The sequence below is a fragment of the Pollachius pollachius genome (genome assembly GCF_949987615.1).
Source record: "Pollachius pollachius genome assembly, chromosome: 20".
Lineage (NCBI taxonomy): Eukaryota > Metazoa > Chordata > Actinopteri > Gadiformes > Gadidae > Pollachius > Pollachius pollachius.
In genome coordinates, this window is record NC_136953.1 from 12752426 (window position 1) to 12772124 (window position 19699).

Consider the following 19699-nt stretch of genomic DNA (forward strand, 5'->3'; position numbering starts at 1 on the left):
CCCCCCCCCGCACCATGCCACGTTGACCCCGTCATGCCCTGGAAGCGCTAAGCACTAAACAAAAAAGGACTTGGTGGGGAAAAGCCGTCTCCTAAATAACCAAGCAGACGCTAGAGTGAAACCGGGGGAAACAGCACCCCCTCTGGTGAAACACGGTCTAGTGCAACTGTCGTTTCTGATCGGCTCAAAAGTGGGGCCGTGCGACGTCGCCCCCCCCTACAGAGTACGGAGCATGACGTGGGACCCGGAATCTCTCCACGATTTGGCCAATCAGAAAAGAGCAGTCCGTCGAGGCAACGTTTGTTATGTGCGTTTCCTCCGGCTTCATTTAAGCATCGTTTGCAAGGTTTCCGGGGAACGTAGGTACAACTTTGCTACATACTGGATTCACTTTAACATTATACTTTTGGCTCAAAGATTAAGGGACTGAGTTGACGATAAAGGTAGCTGCGCCCGGGAACGACAGGGTCACTCAAAAACAATATAGAATACGTGAAAGATAAGCATGGCATTAATGATTAATGACACACGAGTTAAACACACACATTAGAATCGAACATCAGAAACACAATGAGTTTGGCAGCATGGTTAACAATGAACTTGGACTACTGGGGGGGGGGGGGTTGATCTGTATGATGGGGCATGGTGGGCTGGAACTTGTTGTGTGTGCCTGGTGCCGGGTGTGTGTGCCTGTGTGGGTGTGAAGGACTTTCATTGTTTTTAGGGATGACACACTCTTACCTGTCTTTTTAGTGACTCAAAAGGAAACTGCACATCATAATCATCATTACCGGAGCGAGTAGACCGACCGAGTGGGTGTGTGTGTTTGTGTCTGCGCATGTGCGCGTGTGTGTGTGCGTGCGTGCGTGTGCGTGCGAGTGTGTGAGAGACGTCAGTTTGAGCATGGGTGAAGGAGAGTAAAGAATAGTAACAGTTTCTGGAGAAGTGAAAAAGCTCAAAGGGTGACCGTTTTCCAGCATGCAAGACGCAGCGGACATTTTCTTTATCTTGAACTCGCAAAAGAAAAGACTAATTTGCATTAAAATCTAGAAATCGAGTGTGCCATCCTATAGACCGTGCATCTGTGGCATCATAATCAACATCGCGGGCGGCCGCTGGTGGTGTCAGCATCCATCTCTGGGTCTTTAGTGCTGGAGCGGGAGACGGCAGCTTGTCTACAAAGCCCATATCTGGTCCTTCCCCCCGTGTTTACAAGCTAGCCAACTGTTGTGTTTACAACCCAGAGCCCCGGAAACATGAGCTAAACAAAACGGCGCGGTTGAAGGGACACCCCAGCAGGACCTGCTATCTAGACGCCCCCAGAGTGGGAGCAAGGGTGTGGCCCGGCTCAAAGGTTGGGTCGTGGGATGCGACACAATAAAAACATAATCACCGGCACTTAACCTTCACGGCCAGGGGCACGGAGCAACCCGCGTATCAGGAAGCTTAGCGAGAGAGACCGAAACCAATGCAGTTAGGGAAAGAGAATAGCGAGCACAGTGAGGGAGGGAGAGGACGAGAAGGGCATCGGCATGTCACAACCTGTAGGAATGGGCTTGTCTGGTGGGTGGGTGTCTAAGTGTGTGTGCGCGAGCGTGCCTGTGCGTGTGTGTGTGAGTGTGGGATTGCGTGTGTGAGAGTCTGCACTGGTACAGAGCACCGCTGACTGTGACCTCCTCCCCCCAGGGCCACAGGTTCAATTCCCAGGTAGAGCTGAATAACGCCCCAACGGGTAGTGGGACCGGTTCATTCACAAAAACAGCGCAGGCGGGCGGGGCCATGTGTGTTTGTGCGTTGGGGCGAGGCGAGCCACACAGAGTTTTGTCACATGGTGGACACCCGTACATGCGCTATAAATAGTGTGTGTGTGTGTGTGTCTGTACCTGTCCTTGCCGTTCTGGATGCCCTGGCCCAGTGTGGCTCTCTCTGCGAGGGGCGAGTTCCTACTGCGGCCCGTACCCGTGGACAGGATGCTATTCTGTAGAGGGAGAGGGAGAGAGAGAGAGAGAGAGAGAGAGAGAGAGAGAGAGAGAGAGAGAGAGAGAGAGAGAGAGAGAGAGAGAGAGAGAGAGAGAGAGAGGGAAATATTATAGATTATTTCATTCCAAGTTGGCGCACAACACACCAGAAAACGGCAATGAATAATGGTGTCCGTGTCTTCGACTGGATATGTCTATACATGCTATTCATTACCAGGCAGAGGGGTGCATGTACACTGTGTGTGTGTTTCTAGTTCTGCGGCACTGTGCGCGTTTGGGTGTTTTTGTGCGCGTGTGTGAGAATGTGCGTCTAAATATTCATGAAGGTGCGCATGTGTAGCTGTGTGTGTTTTGAGAAGGCGTGATCACGCCAACAGAAGGCACGTGAATCACAATGGGAGGCGGTCTGTTCCCCCTGCGACGGCTCACGTGTGTGTGTGTTGTCATGTTTGTGGGTGTGTGTGTTCATGTATGCAATGATCCATGATGGAGCCATTGTCATCTCAATCCCTGCAAGCCAGCCCAGACACACCCACCGTGTTGTGATGTCAAAGCAGGCAGCAGGGAGGCTGTTTCTCACTGTATGGTGCTGGAGTATAAATAATAATATAATGATAATAATCCCTTGCATGTATATCGTGCTTTTCTTCACATCCAAAGTGCTTAACAGTGTGGGTGTGTGTGTGTGTGTGTCCGTGTGGGCATACGTGTGTAGACGTGCATGTCTTAAGCATTCATATATGCGTGTGGATATGACTCATATCATATCAAGTAGAAGCAGTATGACATGTCTGTATGCAAAGTTCCCCGTAGTTAATGCCAACGTAAATAACATAATGCAAAGAAAAGGCACTTCCTGATTAGTAGCCAATCAGCTGCGGTTGCTTAACTCCTGGCTCACATTGCTGAAGGCTGTAAAGGCTTCATTTACAAACACCAACTCGGCCAGCGCCAGCAAACTGTTAAAGAGGGTCTGTAAAGGTTTCAGACCCACTCTGTGTAGACTGGCCACTGTAGAAATCCCCTTATTAAAATCCCCTTCTGATGGCTTCATCCAATCGTTTAATTTAGTTTCTCTTCTGGTCTGGTCTGGTCTATTCCCCCCCCCTCCCCCCCAGTGTGTTACTGGGACTCACGGTGGAGGGTGTGGCGCTCTTCTTGCGGTCGGTGGGAGGCAGGGGGCTGGCCGGCACCTTATTGGTGGAGCTGCCCGACGACGACTTCCTGCCGGCCTCGTCGGTGGTCCCGCTGCGGTTCTCCCCCTGCGTGCCCCCCCGCTTGTAGGAGGTACCTGGGGAGACGGGAGGGGGGTGTGAAGAGAGGGGAGGAGAGGGAGGGAGGGGGGTGGATGGATTGGTGGGAATAGAGAGAGGGAGAGAGGGAAGGGAGGGAGGGTAGGGAGGGAGAGGGTTGAGTGGTTGAGAGAGTGAAGGAAGGGAGGGAGGGAGTAAGTGGAGGGGGAGAAAGAAATAGATGCAAAAGAAGATAAAGGAGAAGAAAAATAGGGATGGAGAGGGCAGGAGAGAGGGATCGAAAGAAAAGAGAAAATAAAAAAGACGGACGTCAGCTGAGGCACTGGTTTAGTTTCACCCTGTGCAGAGTCCCCAGACCTATATTAACCCTGACCTTGGTCCCCAAGTCCTCCTCCCTTCAGATCCCCCGACACACCACGACCCTTCCCTCTGCTCATCTTCCCCTCACGCCAACCAAACCCTGCCCACCCCGGAGCCCCACCCCTTCCTTCATCACCGACACCCCCCTGCCCCTCTCACCCTGGTCCGTGGCTCTGCGGGGTTTTTGGTTTGATGACACGCTGCGCTGCACCTGGGAGAGAGAACGGGACAGAGAGAGAGGCCGAGATAGAGAGAGAGGTCAACACGTGGCTCATGCACCCATGTACATTTGAAGGGAGACACACACACACACACACACACACACACACACACACACACACACACCACTTAAAACGGCCCATCGTGTTAACGTCTGTGAGAGAAAACGTTGTTTTTTGCGTTGCACACATGGGACCATGTGCATCACTCACACATACCACACGTTCTCAACATTCTCTCATGCCCGTTACATTATCAGCCCAATTATTAAATCACAACGACTAATAACACAAGTCAATAATTATGAGTGACTAGTCAAAAAAGGGTAAGGTACAGGGCCTTCAGCGGTCTGCCTGAAGCGCTGTCACCACGGGAACGTTGTTTGGGTCACACTAGCAAAGGGAGTTCCCCTTGGATGGTTAAGGAGGAAGAGGCAGTGGGTGTGGGTGTGTGTGTGTGAGAGTGAGCGAAAGAGTGAGGGAGTGAGTGTTGTGAGTGAGTGTGGGGAGTCTACTCGCTGTACCTTACGGGGCGGGGAGGGTGCGTTTGTGTTGCTTACATCACTTCCTGGGCGGGGCTTGATTAAACCGTCGTCCAGCTGAGAGAGGGAGAGAGAGAAATTGGGAAATTATCAACAGCCCTTCACAGTGTGCGTGCGTGTGTGTGTGTGTGTGTGTGTGAGAGAGTGTGTGTGTGTTTGCAGAAGTATATAAACAAGGACATGAGCAATGTGTGAAGAACAGCGACAGCCTGGCGCGGAGGCAAGCTGTGTGTGTGTGTGTGTGTGTGTGTGTGTGTGTGCAATCGCACATTATTTCCCAACACCACGGTATTGGGATAACCTCGGTATGAATACCACACACACATTATTATAAAAGATATAATGTAAACGGCTTTTCTTCACTTAAAAGACAACCTAAAAATTAACCATAATTTATGAATCTAGATAAATTCTATATTTTATCAGGGAACGTATTCAATATTACCCAGCTTGAGGATATCGTATATTCATCACTGTTCTGTATGCATAATTAACCCTAAATCGAAGACGTGTGTGTCTAAGGACATGTGTGTGTGTTATTGAGTCGATGTGTGTGTGTGTGTGTGTGTGTGTGTGTGTGTGTGTGTGTACCTCAGAGTTCCTATAGTCCAGCAGTAGGTACGTCGCCATCACGTCGTTGTACTTCTGATTCACCAGCGAATCCTTGATCTCTTCCTCCGAAAAGCCCATCTGAACCATCAAGTCTATAGACACACAAACACACACACACACACACACACACACACACACACACACGGACGTGCACGCACAAACAAGTGGACGCACGGACAGACAGACCGACACACACACACACACACACACACAGGCAGACACAAGTGGACGCGCACGCACACACAAGTGGACGCACGGACAGACAGAGGGGGACGTTTTAGGGGGGGGGGGAGGTTCGCTTGGAGGGGTAAATGTGCAGTGTGTTAGCGGTGCAGAGGGGGGGGGGAGGGGGGGTCCGACAGAGAGGACAAAACGGTACAATGGGTTGTGTGTGTTCCTTACTGTGTTTACGGCCGCTGCCTGCAAATTGAGAATATAGGGTGGTAAGTGGCAGGGTTAAATGAGATACGTTGAAGCAAAAGCGGTCCATGAGTCAATGCTGCACGCTGACACTCAACACGTTTCAGACGACTCTGATCGCTAAACTTGTACAACAAACGGAGGGTTCAAAAAAGAAGACTTCCGTTCCATCATCTCAAAGACTGTCCCCACGACAAAAACTTTCTCGGCCTGGTGTGTGTGTGTGTGTGTGTGTCTGAGTGTGTGTGTGACTGAGTGTGTGCGTATGGAGTGAGTGGGTGTGAGTGAGTGAGTGAGTGAGTGTGTGTGTGTGTGTGTCTGAGTGTGTGTGTGACTGAGTGTGTGCGTGTGCGTATGGAGTGAGTGAGTGAGTGAGTGAGTGAGTGAGTGAGTGAGTGAGTGAGTGAGTGAGTGAGTGAGTGAGTGAGTGAGTGAGTGAGTGAGTGAGTGAGTGTGTGTGTTTCTGTGTCAGGGCAGGAAGAGGACACAGAGTGGCGACCAGCATATCACGTCTCAGCGCGGTAATTAGCACGCGGTAATTAGCGGTAAGCGGTGCCAAGGCCGCCGGCTAGTTGGTGGCTCGTTTCCACAGAGACATATGGACCCCGGCTAGCATGTCGCGCGGGCCCTCGCTAACACGCCGGGACCTCTTTGAATTGTTCTAATTTAGCTTCAAATTAATAATTAATAGAAATTGAATTAAACTCAAAGGAATGTGGTGGGGTGGAGCCTGTTTATTGAGCAGTTTATCTATGGTTGGGGGGGGGGGGGTGTGTGTGTGTGTTTGCCTGTGTGTGTACCTGTGCATGCGTGCGTGCACCAGTGTGTGCTTTGTGCGTGTGTGCGTGTGCGTTGCTTGTATACCTATGCGTGTGTGTGTACCTGTCCTCTTAGGGTCCTTGTAGTCTGGCTGGGGCTCAATGTAGGGCTTGAGCTCCTCCTCCTCGTGGCCCACGTTCATCCACCGGTCCCTCATGATCTGCTGCTGGCAGGAGCGGGAGGAGGAGGAGGAGGAGGAGGAGGAGGAGGAGGAGGAGGAGGAGGAGGGGTTGGGGAGACGAAGGGGGAGGAGGGGAGGAGGTGGGGGGGTTGGGGAGACGAAGGGGGAGGAGGGGAGGGGGAGGAGGAGGAGGGGGAACAGAGACCGTTAGAGAAGAAAGTTAAGCCCAAGCATGGGTGATGAAATGAACATCAAGGTAAGATGTGAAATAGTTTAACTGCGTGTGTGAGTGTGTGTGTGTGTGTGTCAGTGCATGAGTGTGTGGATGTACGTGTCTGCGTGTGGTTCTGTGTGTGTGTGTGTGTGGTTATGTATGTGTGTGAGTGCACGTGTGTGTGGTTATGTATGTGTGTGAGTGCATGTGTGTGTGGTTATGTATGTGTGTGAGTGCATGTGTGTGGTAATGCATGTGTGCGTTTGTGGTTCTGTGTGTGTAGCGCTGTGTGTGCGTACCTCCAGGCTTCCTCTCTTGGAGGGGTTGAGGATGAGGAACTTCTTCAGCAAGTTCTCACAGTCGGTCGACATATAAAACGGGATCCTGTACTTCCCACGCAACACACGCTCCCGCAGCTCCTGCACAAACACACACACACGCGGACACACACACTTCAACACGTGCAGCGTAAACCAGCACACAAGAAACATCATGATTTTTTGCTCGTTGCAGTTATCTGGATTATTCTCTGAAGCACTTCTAATGATGTACAAAAGAAGATGCAATGTAAAGTCTGGTTGTTATATAATGATTATTATGACTATGAAACTATTCTGGACGTACTCTTGCAAATAGAAGCTACAAAAGTCGCAAATGTTAGCCAACCTATTTACGTAGTAGCGAGCACGTGAATCACACAATATTCCTTTCACTTCCTCCTTGTGTCTGACTGCTAACCACGTCACATCTCTCTCTCTCTCTATTTGAGGACATTCATAATCCAGCTGCTGGATGATGGGAGCTAGCTAAAGTAATAGTTACATCATAAGCAATACTTTTAACTCCCTGCAAAGGTTACATTAGAGGACACGTTCGCACAGTAAAAAACACTTTATCGGAACGAGGTGTTGAGCTTTGCACGCACGCAATCTCAACCGCAGAAATGGTCACTCGATCACTGTACTGCGATCGGAATGCAATTTTGTTGTGCGCTTATATAAAACAAAAACAAAAAAAAACGACTTGCGCGTCTTCAACCATCGCTTTTCACGATACCAACAAGAACTACCGCCAGTTAACGTGGAAAGAAACATTCCGAAAAACCTTTTTCCATTATCAAACAAGCATCGCCTCACTCTCTCTCTCGTCGGAAAAAACCCCATCATAACGAAAACACAAAAAAGAGGCAGACCTTGAGGTTCTGCCCGTCGAAGGGCAGCGATCCGCTGACCAGCGTGTACAGGATGACGCCCAGGCTCCAGACGTCCACCTCGGGCCCGTCGTACTTCTTGCCCTGGAAGAGCTCGGGCGCGGCGTAAGGGGGGGAGCCGCAGAAGGTGTCCAGCTTGTTCCCCAGGGTGAACTCGTTGCTGAAGCCGAAGTCGGCGATCTTGATGTTCATGTCGGCGTCCAGGAGGAGGTTCTCCGCCTGGGGGAGGGGGGGGGAGACACAGGGGGGATGGAGAGAGAGAGAGAGAGAGAGAGAGAGAGAGTTAGACAGAGAGAGGGAGGGAGACGCAGGGGGGAATCAGTGCGGAGATGGGAATGATTGGCAGGGAGAGGAAGGCGATAACGAGGATCGGGATGATGAAGAGAAACAACCACATTGAGGAAGAGCGACCGCAGAGATGATACAAGGAGATGAGAGGGAGGGAGGGAGGGAGGGAGGGAGGGAGGGAATAAGAGTAAGTGGGAGCCGAGACATCGTTATCCATGGCTTCTGGCTCTGAGCTGACCTACATAGCGGGACAAGATCCATCTTAACCAGGTGCAGAACAGACTGAGGAACACAGAGGGGCTGAACGGGTACGGTGAAGGACCGGATGTGATGAGAATGCAATGAAATGGGAGGAAAAGTCACAGTTTTGACTGGACAATCGTGCAGAGTTAGGATGCATGGAATATAATGACACACACACACACACACACACACACACACACACACACACACACACACACACACACACACACACACACGCCCTTTGGAGGTAGGACCTTAACTTAAGGAGCAATGTCATAAACGGCAGTTGATGTGTGTGTGTTTGTGTGTGTGTGTTTGTGTGTGTGCAAGTGTGTGATTGCGCACGTGCATAGCTATTCCGAAACTTGGCAAGTGAGTGAGCAGGCAGGCAGGCAGGGGTTGCCTAGCAACAGGTGCTCGCACTTTGCCACCAACACACTCTCGGCAGCTGTGCGGATGTGTGTGCGTGCGTGTTGTGGTGTTAGTTGTGTGTGTGGGAAACCAACACTAAGAACACCTCTCGCAGAACAACTTATCGGGAAGTCTTCCCCGGCGTTGGGGGCTCGTGTCACAGTATTAACCCCCCCCCCAGCGTCCCAGGAGAGCCCTGGGTGTCTCTGTGCGGTGTCTGTGTATTTGTGTGTGTTTCTGTGTGTATTCTTGTGGGTGGGTGCTCTTGTGTCTTCGTGTGTGGTTGTTCCTCTGTGTGTGTGCACATCAGTGACGATAGACTGGTCAGTGTGTTAGTAATCATGGTAATGTGTAGCAGAGGTAGGCTCCCCCCCTCCCTGGCCCCGCTAAGACCCACGATTACTCTCCATGCTACGAGCGCACACAGAGCCACAGCTTCCTGGAGGCATTAACTTGTGTGTGTGTGTTTGTGTGTGTTGCCCTGCACATGCAAGCGCTTGTTAATACACATTTAATGGCTGCTGCGGCTACCAGTAAAAGGTAAAAAGTTCACGGTGGTGTGGGGAGGGGAAAGAGACAGACAGAGAGAGCGAGAGAGACAGACAGACACAGCTAGAGATCTAACGAGGACGAGGCCATGGGAGCAACTCTGAATGCACAAGCCAAACTAAAAATGTTGTTTACTGTGTGTATGTGTGTTTCTTCAGAAAACAAGAGCATTACATCATCTTTTAGATCAGTTGTTGTCACTTGAAAAGGTGGGGGTGGGCAGACTTCACCCCACATGTCAAACAATGTCAACTGTGACTACCGCAGAGGGCGAGAGTGAGAGAGTGAGAGAGGGAGTAAAATGTAGAAAGGCTGTCACAACACTTTATGGATGGCTGGAGAGAGAGAGAGGGATGAAATCTACTAAACGAAAGAGGAGACAGCAGAGGACAGTATATGCGTGACGGGAAAATTGGGGGACGGTAGAGAATTCATGTGCGTGTGTGCGTGTGTACGCGCGTGTGTGTGTATTGGGGCGGGGGTATGGGTGTGCGTGGCCAACACCACTCACCTTGAGATCTCTGTGTACTATGCACTTCTGATGACAATACTGCACTGCAGACACAATCTGGAGAGAGGGAGAGAGGCACGGAGAGAGTGAGCATAAATACATGCTCTTCTGAGGATTATGTCACGCTCACATTACCGCTAAAAACAGCCAAAATGGACGCCAAGACACGCACACATCTATCAACAACCTGACCTACACATTCCATCGCTATTACGCACACACACACACACACACGCAGTTCATATTCCTCTCACACGCCAACAGCGTTTACTCTGCATTTTGACGAGCGTATAAAGACCCCCAGAATACAGATGATGCTGCAGAGCGACTGGCGAGCCAACACACAGGCACGCAGACACACAAACACACAGACACACACACCTGTCTGAATTTGGCACGCGCCTCCTTCTCCTTCATCCGGCCGTGGGCCACCAAGTAGTCAAAGACCTCGCCTGGACAGACAGACAGACAGACAGACAGACAGACAGACAGACAGACAGACAGACAGACAGACAGAGAAAGAGAGAGCAAGAGAGAGACAATGGTTTAACATTGGGTACTGCGTTAGTCAACCCCGACCAACCTGGTTGAATTATACACATTACGGTATTTCTGGGAGGATGTCATCATGACGGGTGAGAAGGCCGTGTGCGTGTGTGCACGTGTGGGCATGTGTGTGTGGTCAGACGGGGTTCTGGGTTTCTGGAAATGCCTACCCCCGCTGGCGTACTCCATCACCAAGTACAAGGTCTTCTCTGTCTCTATCACCTCAAACAGCTTGACTGGAAGGGGGGAGAGAGAAAGACAGAGAGAGAGAGAAAGGGAGAGACAGAGAGAGAACAAGAAAACACACAGATAAAGACAGAGACAGAGAAACAGAGACAGAGAGAGAGAGACAGAGAGACAGAGAGAGAGAGAGAGAGAGAGAGAAAGAGAGGTGAGTAGGAGGAGAAAGAGACGGAGAGATAGTGCGAAAATAAATAGGGACCAGGAGGGAGGGAGGGAGAGATGGACTTCATTAACTTTGGAGCAGAGCGAGTCGACCTTGAGACGCTCTGGGCGTTTGGCTAACACAGTGACAGCAGAGAGCCAATGTGTGGGGAGAAGGGAGGTGGGGAGAGGGGGGGGGACTCACGACTCACCTATGTTTGGGTGATTCAACATCTTCATGATCCTCACCTCACGGAAGAGCTGAGAGGGAGAGCGAGAGAGAGAGAGGGAGGGAGGGAGAGACGGAACGTGCAAGCAGAATGCAGCATGAGACAACTAGAAACAGTACAAAGACATCCACTCATTCAATCATTCATTGCTATTCATGCTTGTTATAACCGTGTGCACACATTAGTTTCTTTAAGTTTCGAAAGGAAAATCGAAACATTTAACCTTGCTGACCTTAAGAGCCTCAAAAGAGGAGACGCTAGCATGTCTGTGCATGCTGGCTTCTGATTACAGCCAATAATATCACGTTGCTGCTTCCTGTGGTACAAAGGCGGTGGCGGGCAAACAAACGGCTAGCGTGTTCCGCTACTGCACGATCCGTCGGAAGTCCTCAGAGCGGTCGGATCGCGTTCCTGCGGACGGCCCGTTCTACCTGGAAATGTGCTGGCCAGGTGTAATGACAGTCGGGTACCCGTCTGAGCGCCATTTGACCTCGCCTTCGTCTGCTTTTTTTCCCCGAGATGTGAGGATGAAGGTCGTACATGATTGCAGCGTTCTGCCGTTTCGTCGCGGGCTCATAAGCTCGGCGGAGGTTCACAGTAGCAACAAGTTTGAAGCGTACCCCGACAGAAATCCGTTAACGTTTATGCCGTTTCCACGTTGGTTCGTGGGGATCACAAATCGGCTGAATCGAAGATGGTCACCTCCTTTGAAAAGCAGTTGGTAAAACGCGAGGGAAACCGTGAAAGACCAAATCAAAAACTTGTCACCAGTTTTTGATTTGGTCTTTCACGGATGACACCAGGCGGGAGACAACAGCGTCAGCCGCCGCACGCCGACGGCTCGATTGGGGGACGTCCGGAACACAGCCTGCCGTTGGGGGACAGGAAACCCGGGCAGAAGAAGCGAGTTTGGGGCACACTTTTGTTGTCTTCTGGCCCCCCTCCCCCTGAAATGAACAAAGGGGGACGGTCCCCATCTCACCTGACACGTGTACGTCCCACCCTCTGAATCTTCCCTTAGGTATCGATGGAGCTACAGGTACGCCAGGCACCTGTCACCCGCAGGTGTTTATTATCAAACAGGTAGACTCCGCTGGACCTCCTCCTCTGGGCAGGCCACATGAGAGGGACCGGACCGGGGGGGGGCCGGCGCATGCGTGTTGGGCGTGTGCGTGTGAGAGGAGAGACCCCACCCTGCCCCCGGATGAAAGGAAGCAATTGCGGCTTGTTTCCTGTAATTAAAGCCTTCTCTGGAAAACTAGACCACTTCAGAGGGAGGGCGGAGAGAGCTAGAGCAAGAGGAGGCTAGAGAGAGAGAGAGAGAGAGAGAGAGAGAGAGAGAGAGAGAGAGAGAGAGAGAGAGAGAGAGAGAGAGAGAGAGAGAGAGAGAGAGAGCGTCAGAGCTAGAGAGAGCGCTAGAGAGAGAGCGCTAAAGAGTGAGAGAGCTAGATAGAGAGAGACAGCTAGAGAGAGAGGGAGAGCTAGAGAGAGAGCGCTAAAGAGTGAGAGAGAGCTAGATAGAGAGAGACAGCTAGAGAGAGAGGGAGAGCTAGAGATTGAGAGAGAGAGAGAGCGCGAGAGGGAGCTAGAGAGAGGTAGAAAGAGCGAGAGAGAGAGAGAGAGAGCAAGTGAAGAGAGAGAGAGCATATGTTAAAGTTAAGGGCTGGGGAGAGAGCTGGAGAAAGGGAAAATTCTTGGAATGAGTCGAAAGCTACTCCTAAGGAAAAGGGTTTGGAGGAAGTGGGGAAGACGTGGGTGAGAGACGGAGAGAGAGAGGGAGGAATAAGAGAGACCCACCTTCTGCAAACTCGAGGAGTTGAGCTGCGTCTTATCAATGATCTTGACGGCCACCTAGAAACAGGAAGAACAAAGATTGATTATCTCATCGGCTTGTTATTGGCCGTTCAACCCAGGGACGACGGGATGATAAACACACAGAGACAAACGGCTCTAACAGGCAGGTCTTTCTGGCCTCACTACACCCACCAAACCAGCCGGTCAGTCAAAGTTACCGACCACTTCGTATACATTTTTTACACACAGAATCAGTGACGTGCCAGTGTTGTGATTGAATGACCTTCTGCCCCAGGGCGATGCCGTGTTTGGATGGGCATAGCCGGGCGTGAACCCTGGTCTATAAGGACACCGACCTGCACTTCCGTGTACCGGTAACCACCCGCGGCGCTACCATTGGGCCCACCCATTTTAGGTCCGGGCCCGCCCCATTTTGACCCAGGCCTATAGTGAGTAGTGAGTGATTTTCATTCTAGCTGTTCATCCAATAAGCAGCCTGAGGAAAGCGTTGAGTAAAAGCTTCTCAGCCAATCAGCGGCTTCTACCCCACGAGTGGACTGCCTGCCCACAGGCTGCAATACGCACGTTGATTCCACTGGGCAACTCATCACCTGTACAGCAAAACTCAATCCTACAGAAGTTAAATTATGGAATGACATACTGGACAAGCAGATGATGCAGCTGAACATTCGTTTCAAGCCCGACACATACGGCTTCATGAGAGCCGCTGCTGCCTGCTTGCCACGGTCAGAGACCTTTGGGGTCAAGGCTCTCATTCGGCCCGCCAGCACGCACTTTTCCATTATAGTGGAAGACGCAGAGCACACTGTGTTTGTGCAGCAGCTTAAAAGAAAGGCAAAGGCCTTTCTTTAAAGCTCTTTTAATGAACGAGAAAAAAGAAACACTCGTAGAAGCGCCCGACGCATGCCCCCGTGATATTTTCCCCGACATGAACAGCCACCTCACATTGCCCATGACGACAAGTATCGTGGAGAGACTCTTTTCAGCTGTCAATCGGATAAAAACAGGTACCAGGGCAACAATGTTGACGGATAGACTGAACTCGTTGTCCCTGCTTTCATTTCAAAGGGAACTGACTGATTCACTGGAATATCAAGAAATTCTTGCTGTGTTCAGCACGAAACCGTCTCCTGCTGCCAGCCCCAAGTCCCACCAGCCAGTTTGAATTGAACTGTGTGCATTTGTGATTATTTATCAGTTATCTCGGATTGTTATGCTGTTGTTTATATGGTTAGATGTGTTAGTCATTTAATTATTCTTAAGAAATAAGCTACAGGAGAACTAATTTTTGATCGTTTACCTGCTGTTTGTGTTTAGCAGCCGTGTCACATTCAATGCTGCTGTTATTTCATGTCAATACAGTTCTGCTGTCATTCTGAATTTATAAGAAATAGTTAAATAATTTTGGACAGTTCCCTGCGCGCCGTGCCGGGTAAATGAATGGAGAAGGAAACAGACCCTCCAAAGATAAAAATAAGTTTCAGTCTTTTTGTGTGTTGAACGTTCAAAAGAGATAAATGAAGTTAGGCTTACAGCCAAGGTGCGTGTCCTTGTCCGCTTCAGCTCTGAGCTGAGGACAGCGACACAAGAGCCGCACAGGTAGGCTACTGAGTCGCTGTCCTCAGTGCCGCAGAAAGGAGGCCCACCCACAATCAAAATCCTGGCGCCACTAGTGCCGGTAACTGCGTGTGTGTGTGTGTGTGTGTGTGTGTGTGTGTGTGTGTGTGTGTGTGTGTGTGTGTGTGTGGGGGGGGGGGGGATGGCCCAGCAGTGAGCTGAATCTGCATACTGCGTCGGGATAGGCGGGTTTGATTTGTGATGTCACTAAACTCACACTACCAGTGGAGGAATGTGAAAACAAAAGCGCTGGGTTCTTAAGCCCTCCCTCAGAGGAATTAAAAACACACACAAATCCATGTTCTAATGTGGTTTGTAGTTTATCCCATAGAGAGGGCCAGCTTTTACATAATCATGAGTGAATAATGAGTTGCACCACACATGAACAGACGGCCGAAGCGAAACAACACAAACGGGACAGAGATATTAACTAGAGCTAATGTATTACCGACTGGTAGCCTGATCGCTCTGTTCCTCGATTGCTTTTCTATGCAAAGCATTGTTCTCATTGAGCTGCCCAGAGGTATGCCTGTTGCCAGTTTGAGGTCCGTCCCAGCTGTTTTTGTAGGTGCACGATAGCTTTGCTGGGGTTTTCAGGAGCGTGCGGTCGACTTGACTGTAAGAGACATTGGGACGGCGTGCATCTAATGAAAGGATGCCACGTGGAGACGAAGACAAAGAGAGAGACCTACCGAGCGAGATCACACATCTATTTGTGTACGTGTGCCCGCGTTATTTATTTATTTCCTCAATTCCTACTGGTCCTTCTGACTCTCCCTTCGTTTCTTTCTCTTTGGTCGCGTGTTTGCGTGCGTGCCTGCATGTGTGCGCGCGAGCGCACACACACACACACACACACACACACACACACACACCGACTTGCACGTGTGCCACCAGGTCACATGGAGCGTTATCAGGGTGTCAAGCACGGAGCTGTCACACATTAACAGAGCCCCACCCCTGGATGTTTCCTATAAGCACGCGTACACACACACACACTTAAAGGAGAAGCACGCACATCTGGACTTTAGAAGTGGGGAGACATTGCTGTGTGCATCAGACGACAGGACGGTTGTGATTTCTGCGCTTATGTTTATGAGACTTTGTCTTCGTCGTTGTCCATGGACTACAGCAGACGAGCGAGAGAAGATGGTTGTCTCTCAGCGACCGGTGGTGGCCAGTGTGGGGGGCGATGTTAACGAATGTCTGCCAAGGCCTGGGCCTGAACCATGGGCTGATGGCACATAGCCCAGCAGTATTCAACCATCCTCTTCCAGCTCACTGACGAATACTGGGCCGCTATCCTCACAAACATGTCAGACGGTAATGCTAACAGTGTTTCACGGATCGGGGAGTTGCTCCTATCCACACTCGGGGGGGGGGGGGGGGAATTTTCATACTTTTACGAGTAAACAAACGCTAAAGAGAAGAGAAAAACGGAAGCACTGAAGAGATGTCTGGGTGGCGTCTGGGGAACACGGCCGTTTCTGGCTGGTCGCGAATTGTCCACTGCCACACAATTCAGCCAATCAGAAGCCCTGTTTACACAACCGGTGACCTGCTTCCCTGTGGGCGGGTCAGCTCGCCGGTGAACCATCTGAAACCAACTAGAGTCGCACCGATCACAGCCTCGTCACTCAATAACAACAACAACAACAAGGTTTCAGAAGGACAAGACGCAGGCCGTGCCTCCAGGTGAACCCGACCCCCCCCCCCCCCCCCCCCCCCCTCCCCCGTTTGGCCCCCGGACGACCGGGAGCGGGGCGTGCCGCTCACCTCTTTGCCCGTGAGGATGTGGCGTGCCAGCTTGACCTTGGCGAAGTTGCCCTTGCCGATGGTCTTGAGGAGGCGGTAGTTGCCGATGTGTGGCTGCTCGTCCGTCGGCGCGGCGACCGAGTTCCGACAGCGCGGCATGCTGGGACGGCCCGTGGACGGCTTGGAGTCCTGGGGGGAGAGAGGGAGAAGAACAAAGAGCAGATGAACGCTGGTGAAGACGAGTTCCGTTAGGGCGGCGCCTTCGTGCAGGAGCAGAGCACATGCTAACCGACGCAACAGAATCTATTCTGGGCCGTTAATGGTGACGGGGAGCGCTTCGTGTCTTCCTAATGAATGAATGAATGGAGTAACTCCTAAACCCATCACTTGTATTGATCGTTCTAGCCGAATTAGGCCCGTCTTGGCAGAAGTTCGTTGGCGGATAATTTGCATGACATGACCACATGCACCGGCACGCACACTCAAAGATCAAAACCAGCCATTGCAGTCCGGCCATGTATAACATGAATAGCGCCGCATACCGCGTCGGCTGTAGGACTGCAATTCTGTGTGTGTGGAGTGATCTGTGTGTGTGTGTGTGTGTGTGTGTGTGTGTGTGTGTGTGTGTGTGTGTGTGTGTGTGTGTGTGTGTGTGTGTGTGTGTGTGTGTGTGTGTGTGTGTGTGATCTGTGCAGACAGGTGACAGGGGTCAGGGGAGAAGGCGCCTGGCTCCAGGATGACGGCACACACACACACACACACACACACATACATACATACATGTACGTCTGTTAAGAGATTTGAGACCCAAGAGGGAGGGGGTAGGGGTGTGAGTGCAGAGAGGAACGTCTCACTTCCTTTCCTGTCCCCTCACCCTCGTTTCCTATCCATCTTTCTTATTCATTTGTTAATGTCTGTGTCGGACACGGATAAATCCCATTCCACAAACTAACACAAAAACAGTGACACACACACACACACACACACTTTCCTCAGTAGCATCCGCCTCGTTCTCAAGTCCCAGAGGGAACAAGACGAATGCAGATGACCACAAAACATTTCCTGATTTGTGCGAGGATGTGCCCGTACTCGCGTGTGTCTGCCTCTCTCCAGATGGCATAGGATACCGTCTGCGGAGCCGGTGCTGATAAAGCAACCTCACTCCCGCTCTGTCTAGCTCTCTCTGTCCTGGTCTCTTTCGCGCTCTCTCTCTCTCTCTCTCTGCAAACCCTGTAATTGACCCGATTAGTTTTTTCTGGGGGCGGTGGGAAGAGACGCAGATTATCGAGGAGAGGCGGAAGGATGAATTTAGCCTGCGGTGGTCGAGTCGAGTCGAGGGGGGTTTTCTGGTTCAGCGAGAGCACGCCGTGACGAAGTGTGTGTGGGCAAAGGAAGGAAGAAGAGGGGAATCAACTGCATGGAGGTTTTGCTGTCGCTGGAACGGGACCAGTTGTAGTGAAAAGGCTGAAATAAAATGTCCAAATGAAAGCGCAGTGTTGTGAAGACGTGGTTTTTGTCCCTGTGTACAAAGACTCGATTTTCTGGGGTGCAGTGGCTGGGATAGGGCCTCTCTCTGCGTCTCTTTTCTGGTTGACTGCTGCTTCTTCCCCTTTCCCTTCATCTCGGGAAGGGGAACGGGCGATTAAGCTGATGTAATCCAAGAGGAAGGAGGGCCACGTTGGAGGACAGTCCGCCCAGAAGTCAGAGACGACTATAGTTCTGGGCTTTGTGGTCTGTTAACTTTTTGACTTGAACTCTCTTTTCTTTTCCCTCTCAGGCCGCGGGGGAGAGGAAGAAATCCTCAAGGTTCTAATTTTAAAAAGGTTCACCGCCATCTTGGCTCCGCGCCAGTTGGACTTCTGTGGGAGAACGTTTCTTTAGCCCTTTTTTAGAGATTCTACGGACCGCTTTTTTTCTTTTTTTGGGAGGGGGGGGGAACTACCAGTGCCTCCCTGGGCCAATCTCCCTTCCGTCGTTGATAAATCTTTGGTTCGAGATGTGCTGTGTTAGCCTAGGCCTGCCGCACTTGTTCCACTTATTGACACAATGCTTTAGCGACGGCCCTGTTTGTTTAAGCGTCGCACTCGGCTTGCTCCATCCTTCTGTTCAGCTTCCTTGTGATCTGACAGTTGGCTGACTTTGACTTTGAAAAAATGCTCATTCAACCCAGAAATAACACTCAAACACACAGGGTTGTATTTATACCAGCGCAATTTTTCAGTGTCCACTTTTACAATCTTTGACATTTACAGAGTGATCAAACGTGGTGAAAACTAAAAGAAAAATAAGGTATTTAATACCTTATGCTTTTCGTATACAGTACTAAGTGGAAAGATGTTGCCGGGTAAGTAAAACTACGACTATAAACAAAGCTCATGAGCAAGAGAAACCGCTTTGCTGAGCAGAAGTTCAGCAAATAATGACGACAGAGACGCCCGCGTACAATAAGCAGCCTCTGAACCCAGCAGAGCGCTGCCATGACGTACGCACTTTCTCCTTTTACTTTTCTGCTCCAATTTCACCTCTCTAATTCCCCCGGCCAGCCCTGTAATCTAGACATGGGAGAGGGTGGGCCTTTGGATGCTTTCCTAACAGGACACACAAGGAACGCACCGACATTCCCAAAAGAAATAGTGGGAGAAAATGATGAGTCTGTATATAGTATAAGCCCTAATCACTGTCACCTCCACCCGTCCAAAACAGCCATTCTATTATCTTTTAAAAAATGGGAAGACTGAGGGGAAATTCCGGGCTTGATCTTGCGTGGCGCGCTAGCTTCTCTGCTCTGATGTGAACCCAACGCGGTGTCCCTTTGGACAGTTCGCTGCGGCGGGGGCGCATATTTAGACTCAGGAATAGCGTGCGGAAAAAATGGTTGACCGCACCGGACGAACGGTGCGCTTCCCCGGCGACGAGGGAGTCTTGGGATTCGTGACTGGGACGTGTGGGATGTTACGACGACGTCAAGGCGACCGATCGCGTAACGCTCGTGAATCTCATCTTACTTGCAGTGATGGACAAGCCTGGATAGAGCGAGTGGGATATCAGATGCTATACACCGTGCAGCCATGGTGATAACCTTCCTTGCTATCTTCCCCATTTAGAAATGCTAATCCCAATTCCCATCCAGTGCTTTGAAGAGAGCTGTTAAGATAGCTCCCACATGCAGTGTCGATATGTCAACAGGAACTTTAGCAGTAGCTATGCTGTGGTTTAGCGGACTGCCTGGATCAATTATACTTAAGCCTTGACGCATGTATGGCAGTCTATTAGAAACACAGAAAGGGGCAATCACTTAAGATAGGGTGAGATGTTTATGTTGGAAGCCTTTTTGGTAATATTTGATGAAATTCTCTTTACAACCAGCAATCAAAAAATAAAATGCTATGGCAAATTACAGAACAATATGGGCAATCAAGGGCTGCTGCAGGCCTGAAATAAGTAATTTAATACTCAAATTAGGAATTTGATTATACCCAAATCATTTCATTTGGCCAACATGGAATGATAGGAAGGTCTACCTACTTGTCTACCTACCTAAAAGTCTATCTGTGCACTCATGCAAGTCTTCCACAAGACTAGGCAGACCTTTTGCTAAAGCT

General features: G+C 50.6%; 1 protein-coding gene across 9 annotated transcripts in view; it reads right to left on the reverse strand.

The window, feature by feature from the left end:
- The window catches only part of mark2b (MAP/microtubule affinity-regulating kinase 2b), a 45711-nt gene that overhangs the window by 13873 nt on the left and 12139 nt on the right, over nucleotides 1-19699 (reverse strand). For 7 of the 9 annotated variants that reach the window (XM_079758317.1, XM_079758316.1, XM_079758313.1 and 4 more), the window contains exons 2-16: nucleotides 16119-16286; nucleotides 12708-12761; nucleotides 10893-10941; nucleotides 10467-10532; nucleotides 10132-10202; nucleotides 9751-9807; nucleotides 7731-7967; nucleotides 6838-6957; nucleotides 6249-6366; nucleotides 5367-5384; nucleotides 4944-5056; nucleotides 4335-4409; nucleotides 3752-3803; nucleotides 3116-3270; nucleotides 1884-1978 (exon numbers count right to left, since the gene is read on the reverse strand). In XM_079758317.1, coding sequence (XP_079614443.1) covers nucleotides 1884-1978; nucleotides 3116-3270; nucleotides 3752-3803; nucleotides 4335-4409; nucleotides 4944-5056; nucleotides 5367-5384; nucleotides 6249-6366; nucleotides 6838-6957; nucleotides 7731-7967; nucleotides 9751-9807; nucleotides 10132-10202; nucleotides 10467-10532; nucleotides 10893-10941; nucleotides 12708-12761; nucleotides 16119-16286 — 1448 coding nt within the window. The remainder of the gene's footprint in view (nucleotides 1-1883; nucleotides 1979-3115; nucleotides 3271-3751; nucleotides 3804-4334; nucleotides 4410-4943; nucleotides 5057-5366; nucleotides 5385-6248; nucleotides 6367-6837; nucleotides 6958-7730; nucleotides 7968-9750; nucleotides 9808-10131; nucleotides 10203-10466; nucleotides 10533-10892; nucleotides 10942-12707; nucleotides 12762-16118; nucleotides 16287-19699) is intronic. The other 2 variants (XM_079758311.1, XM_079758314.1) reach the window with 2 other exon arrangements.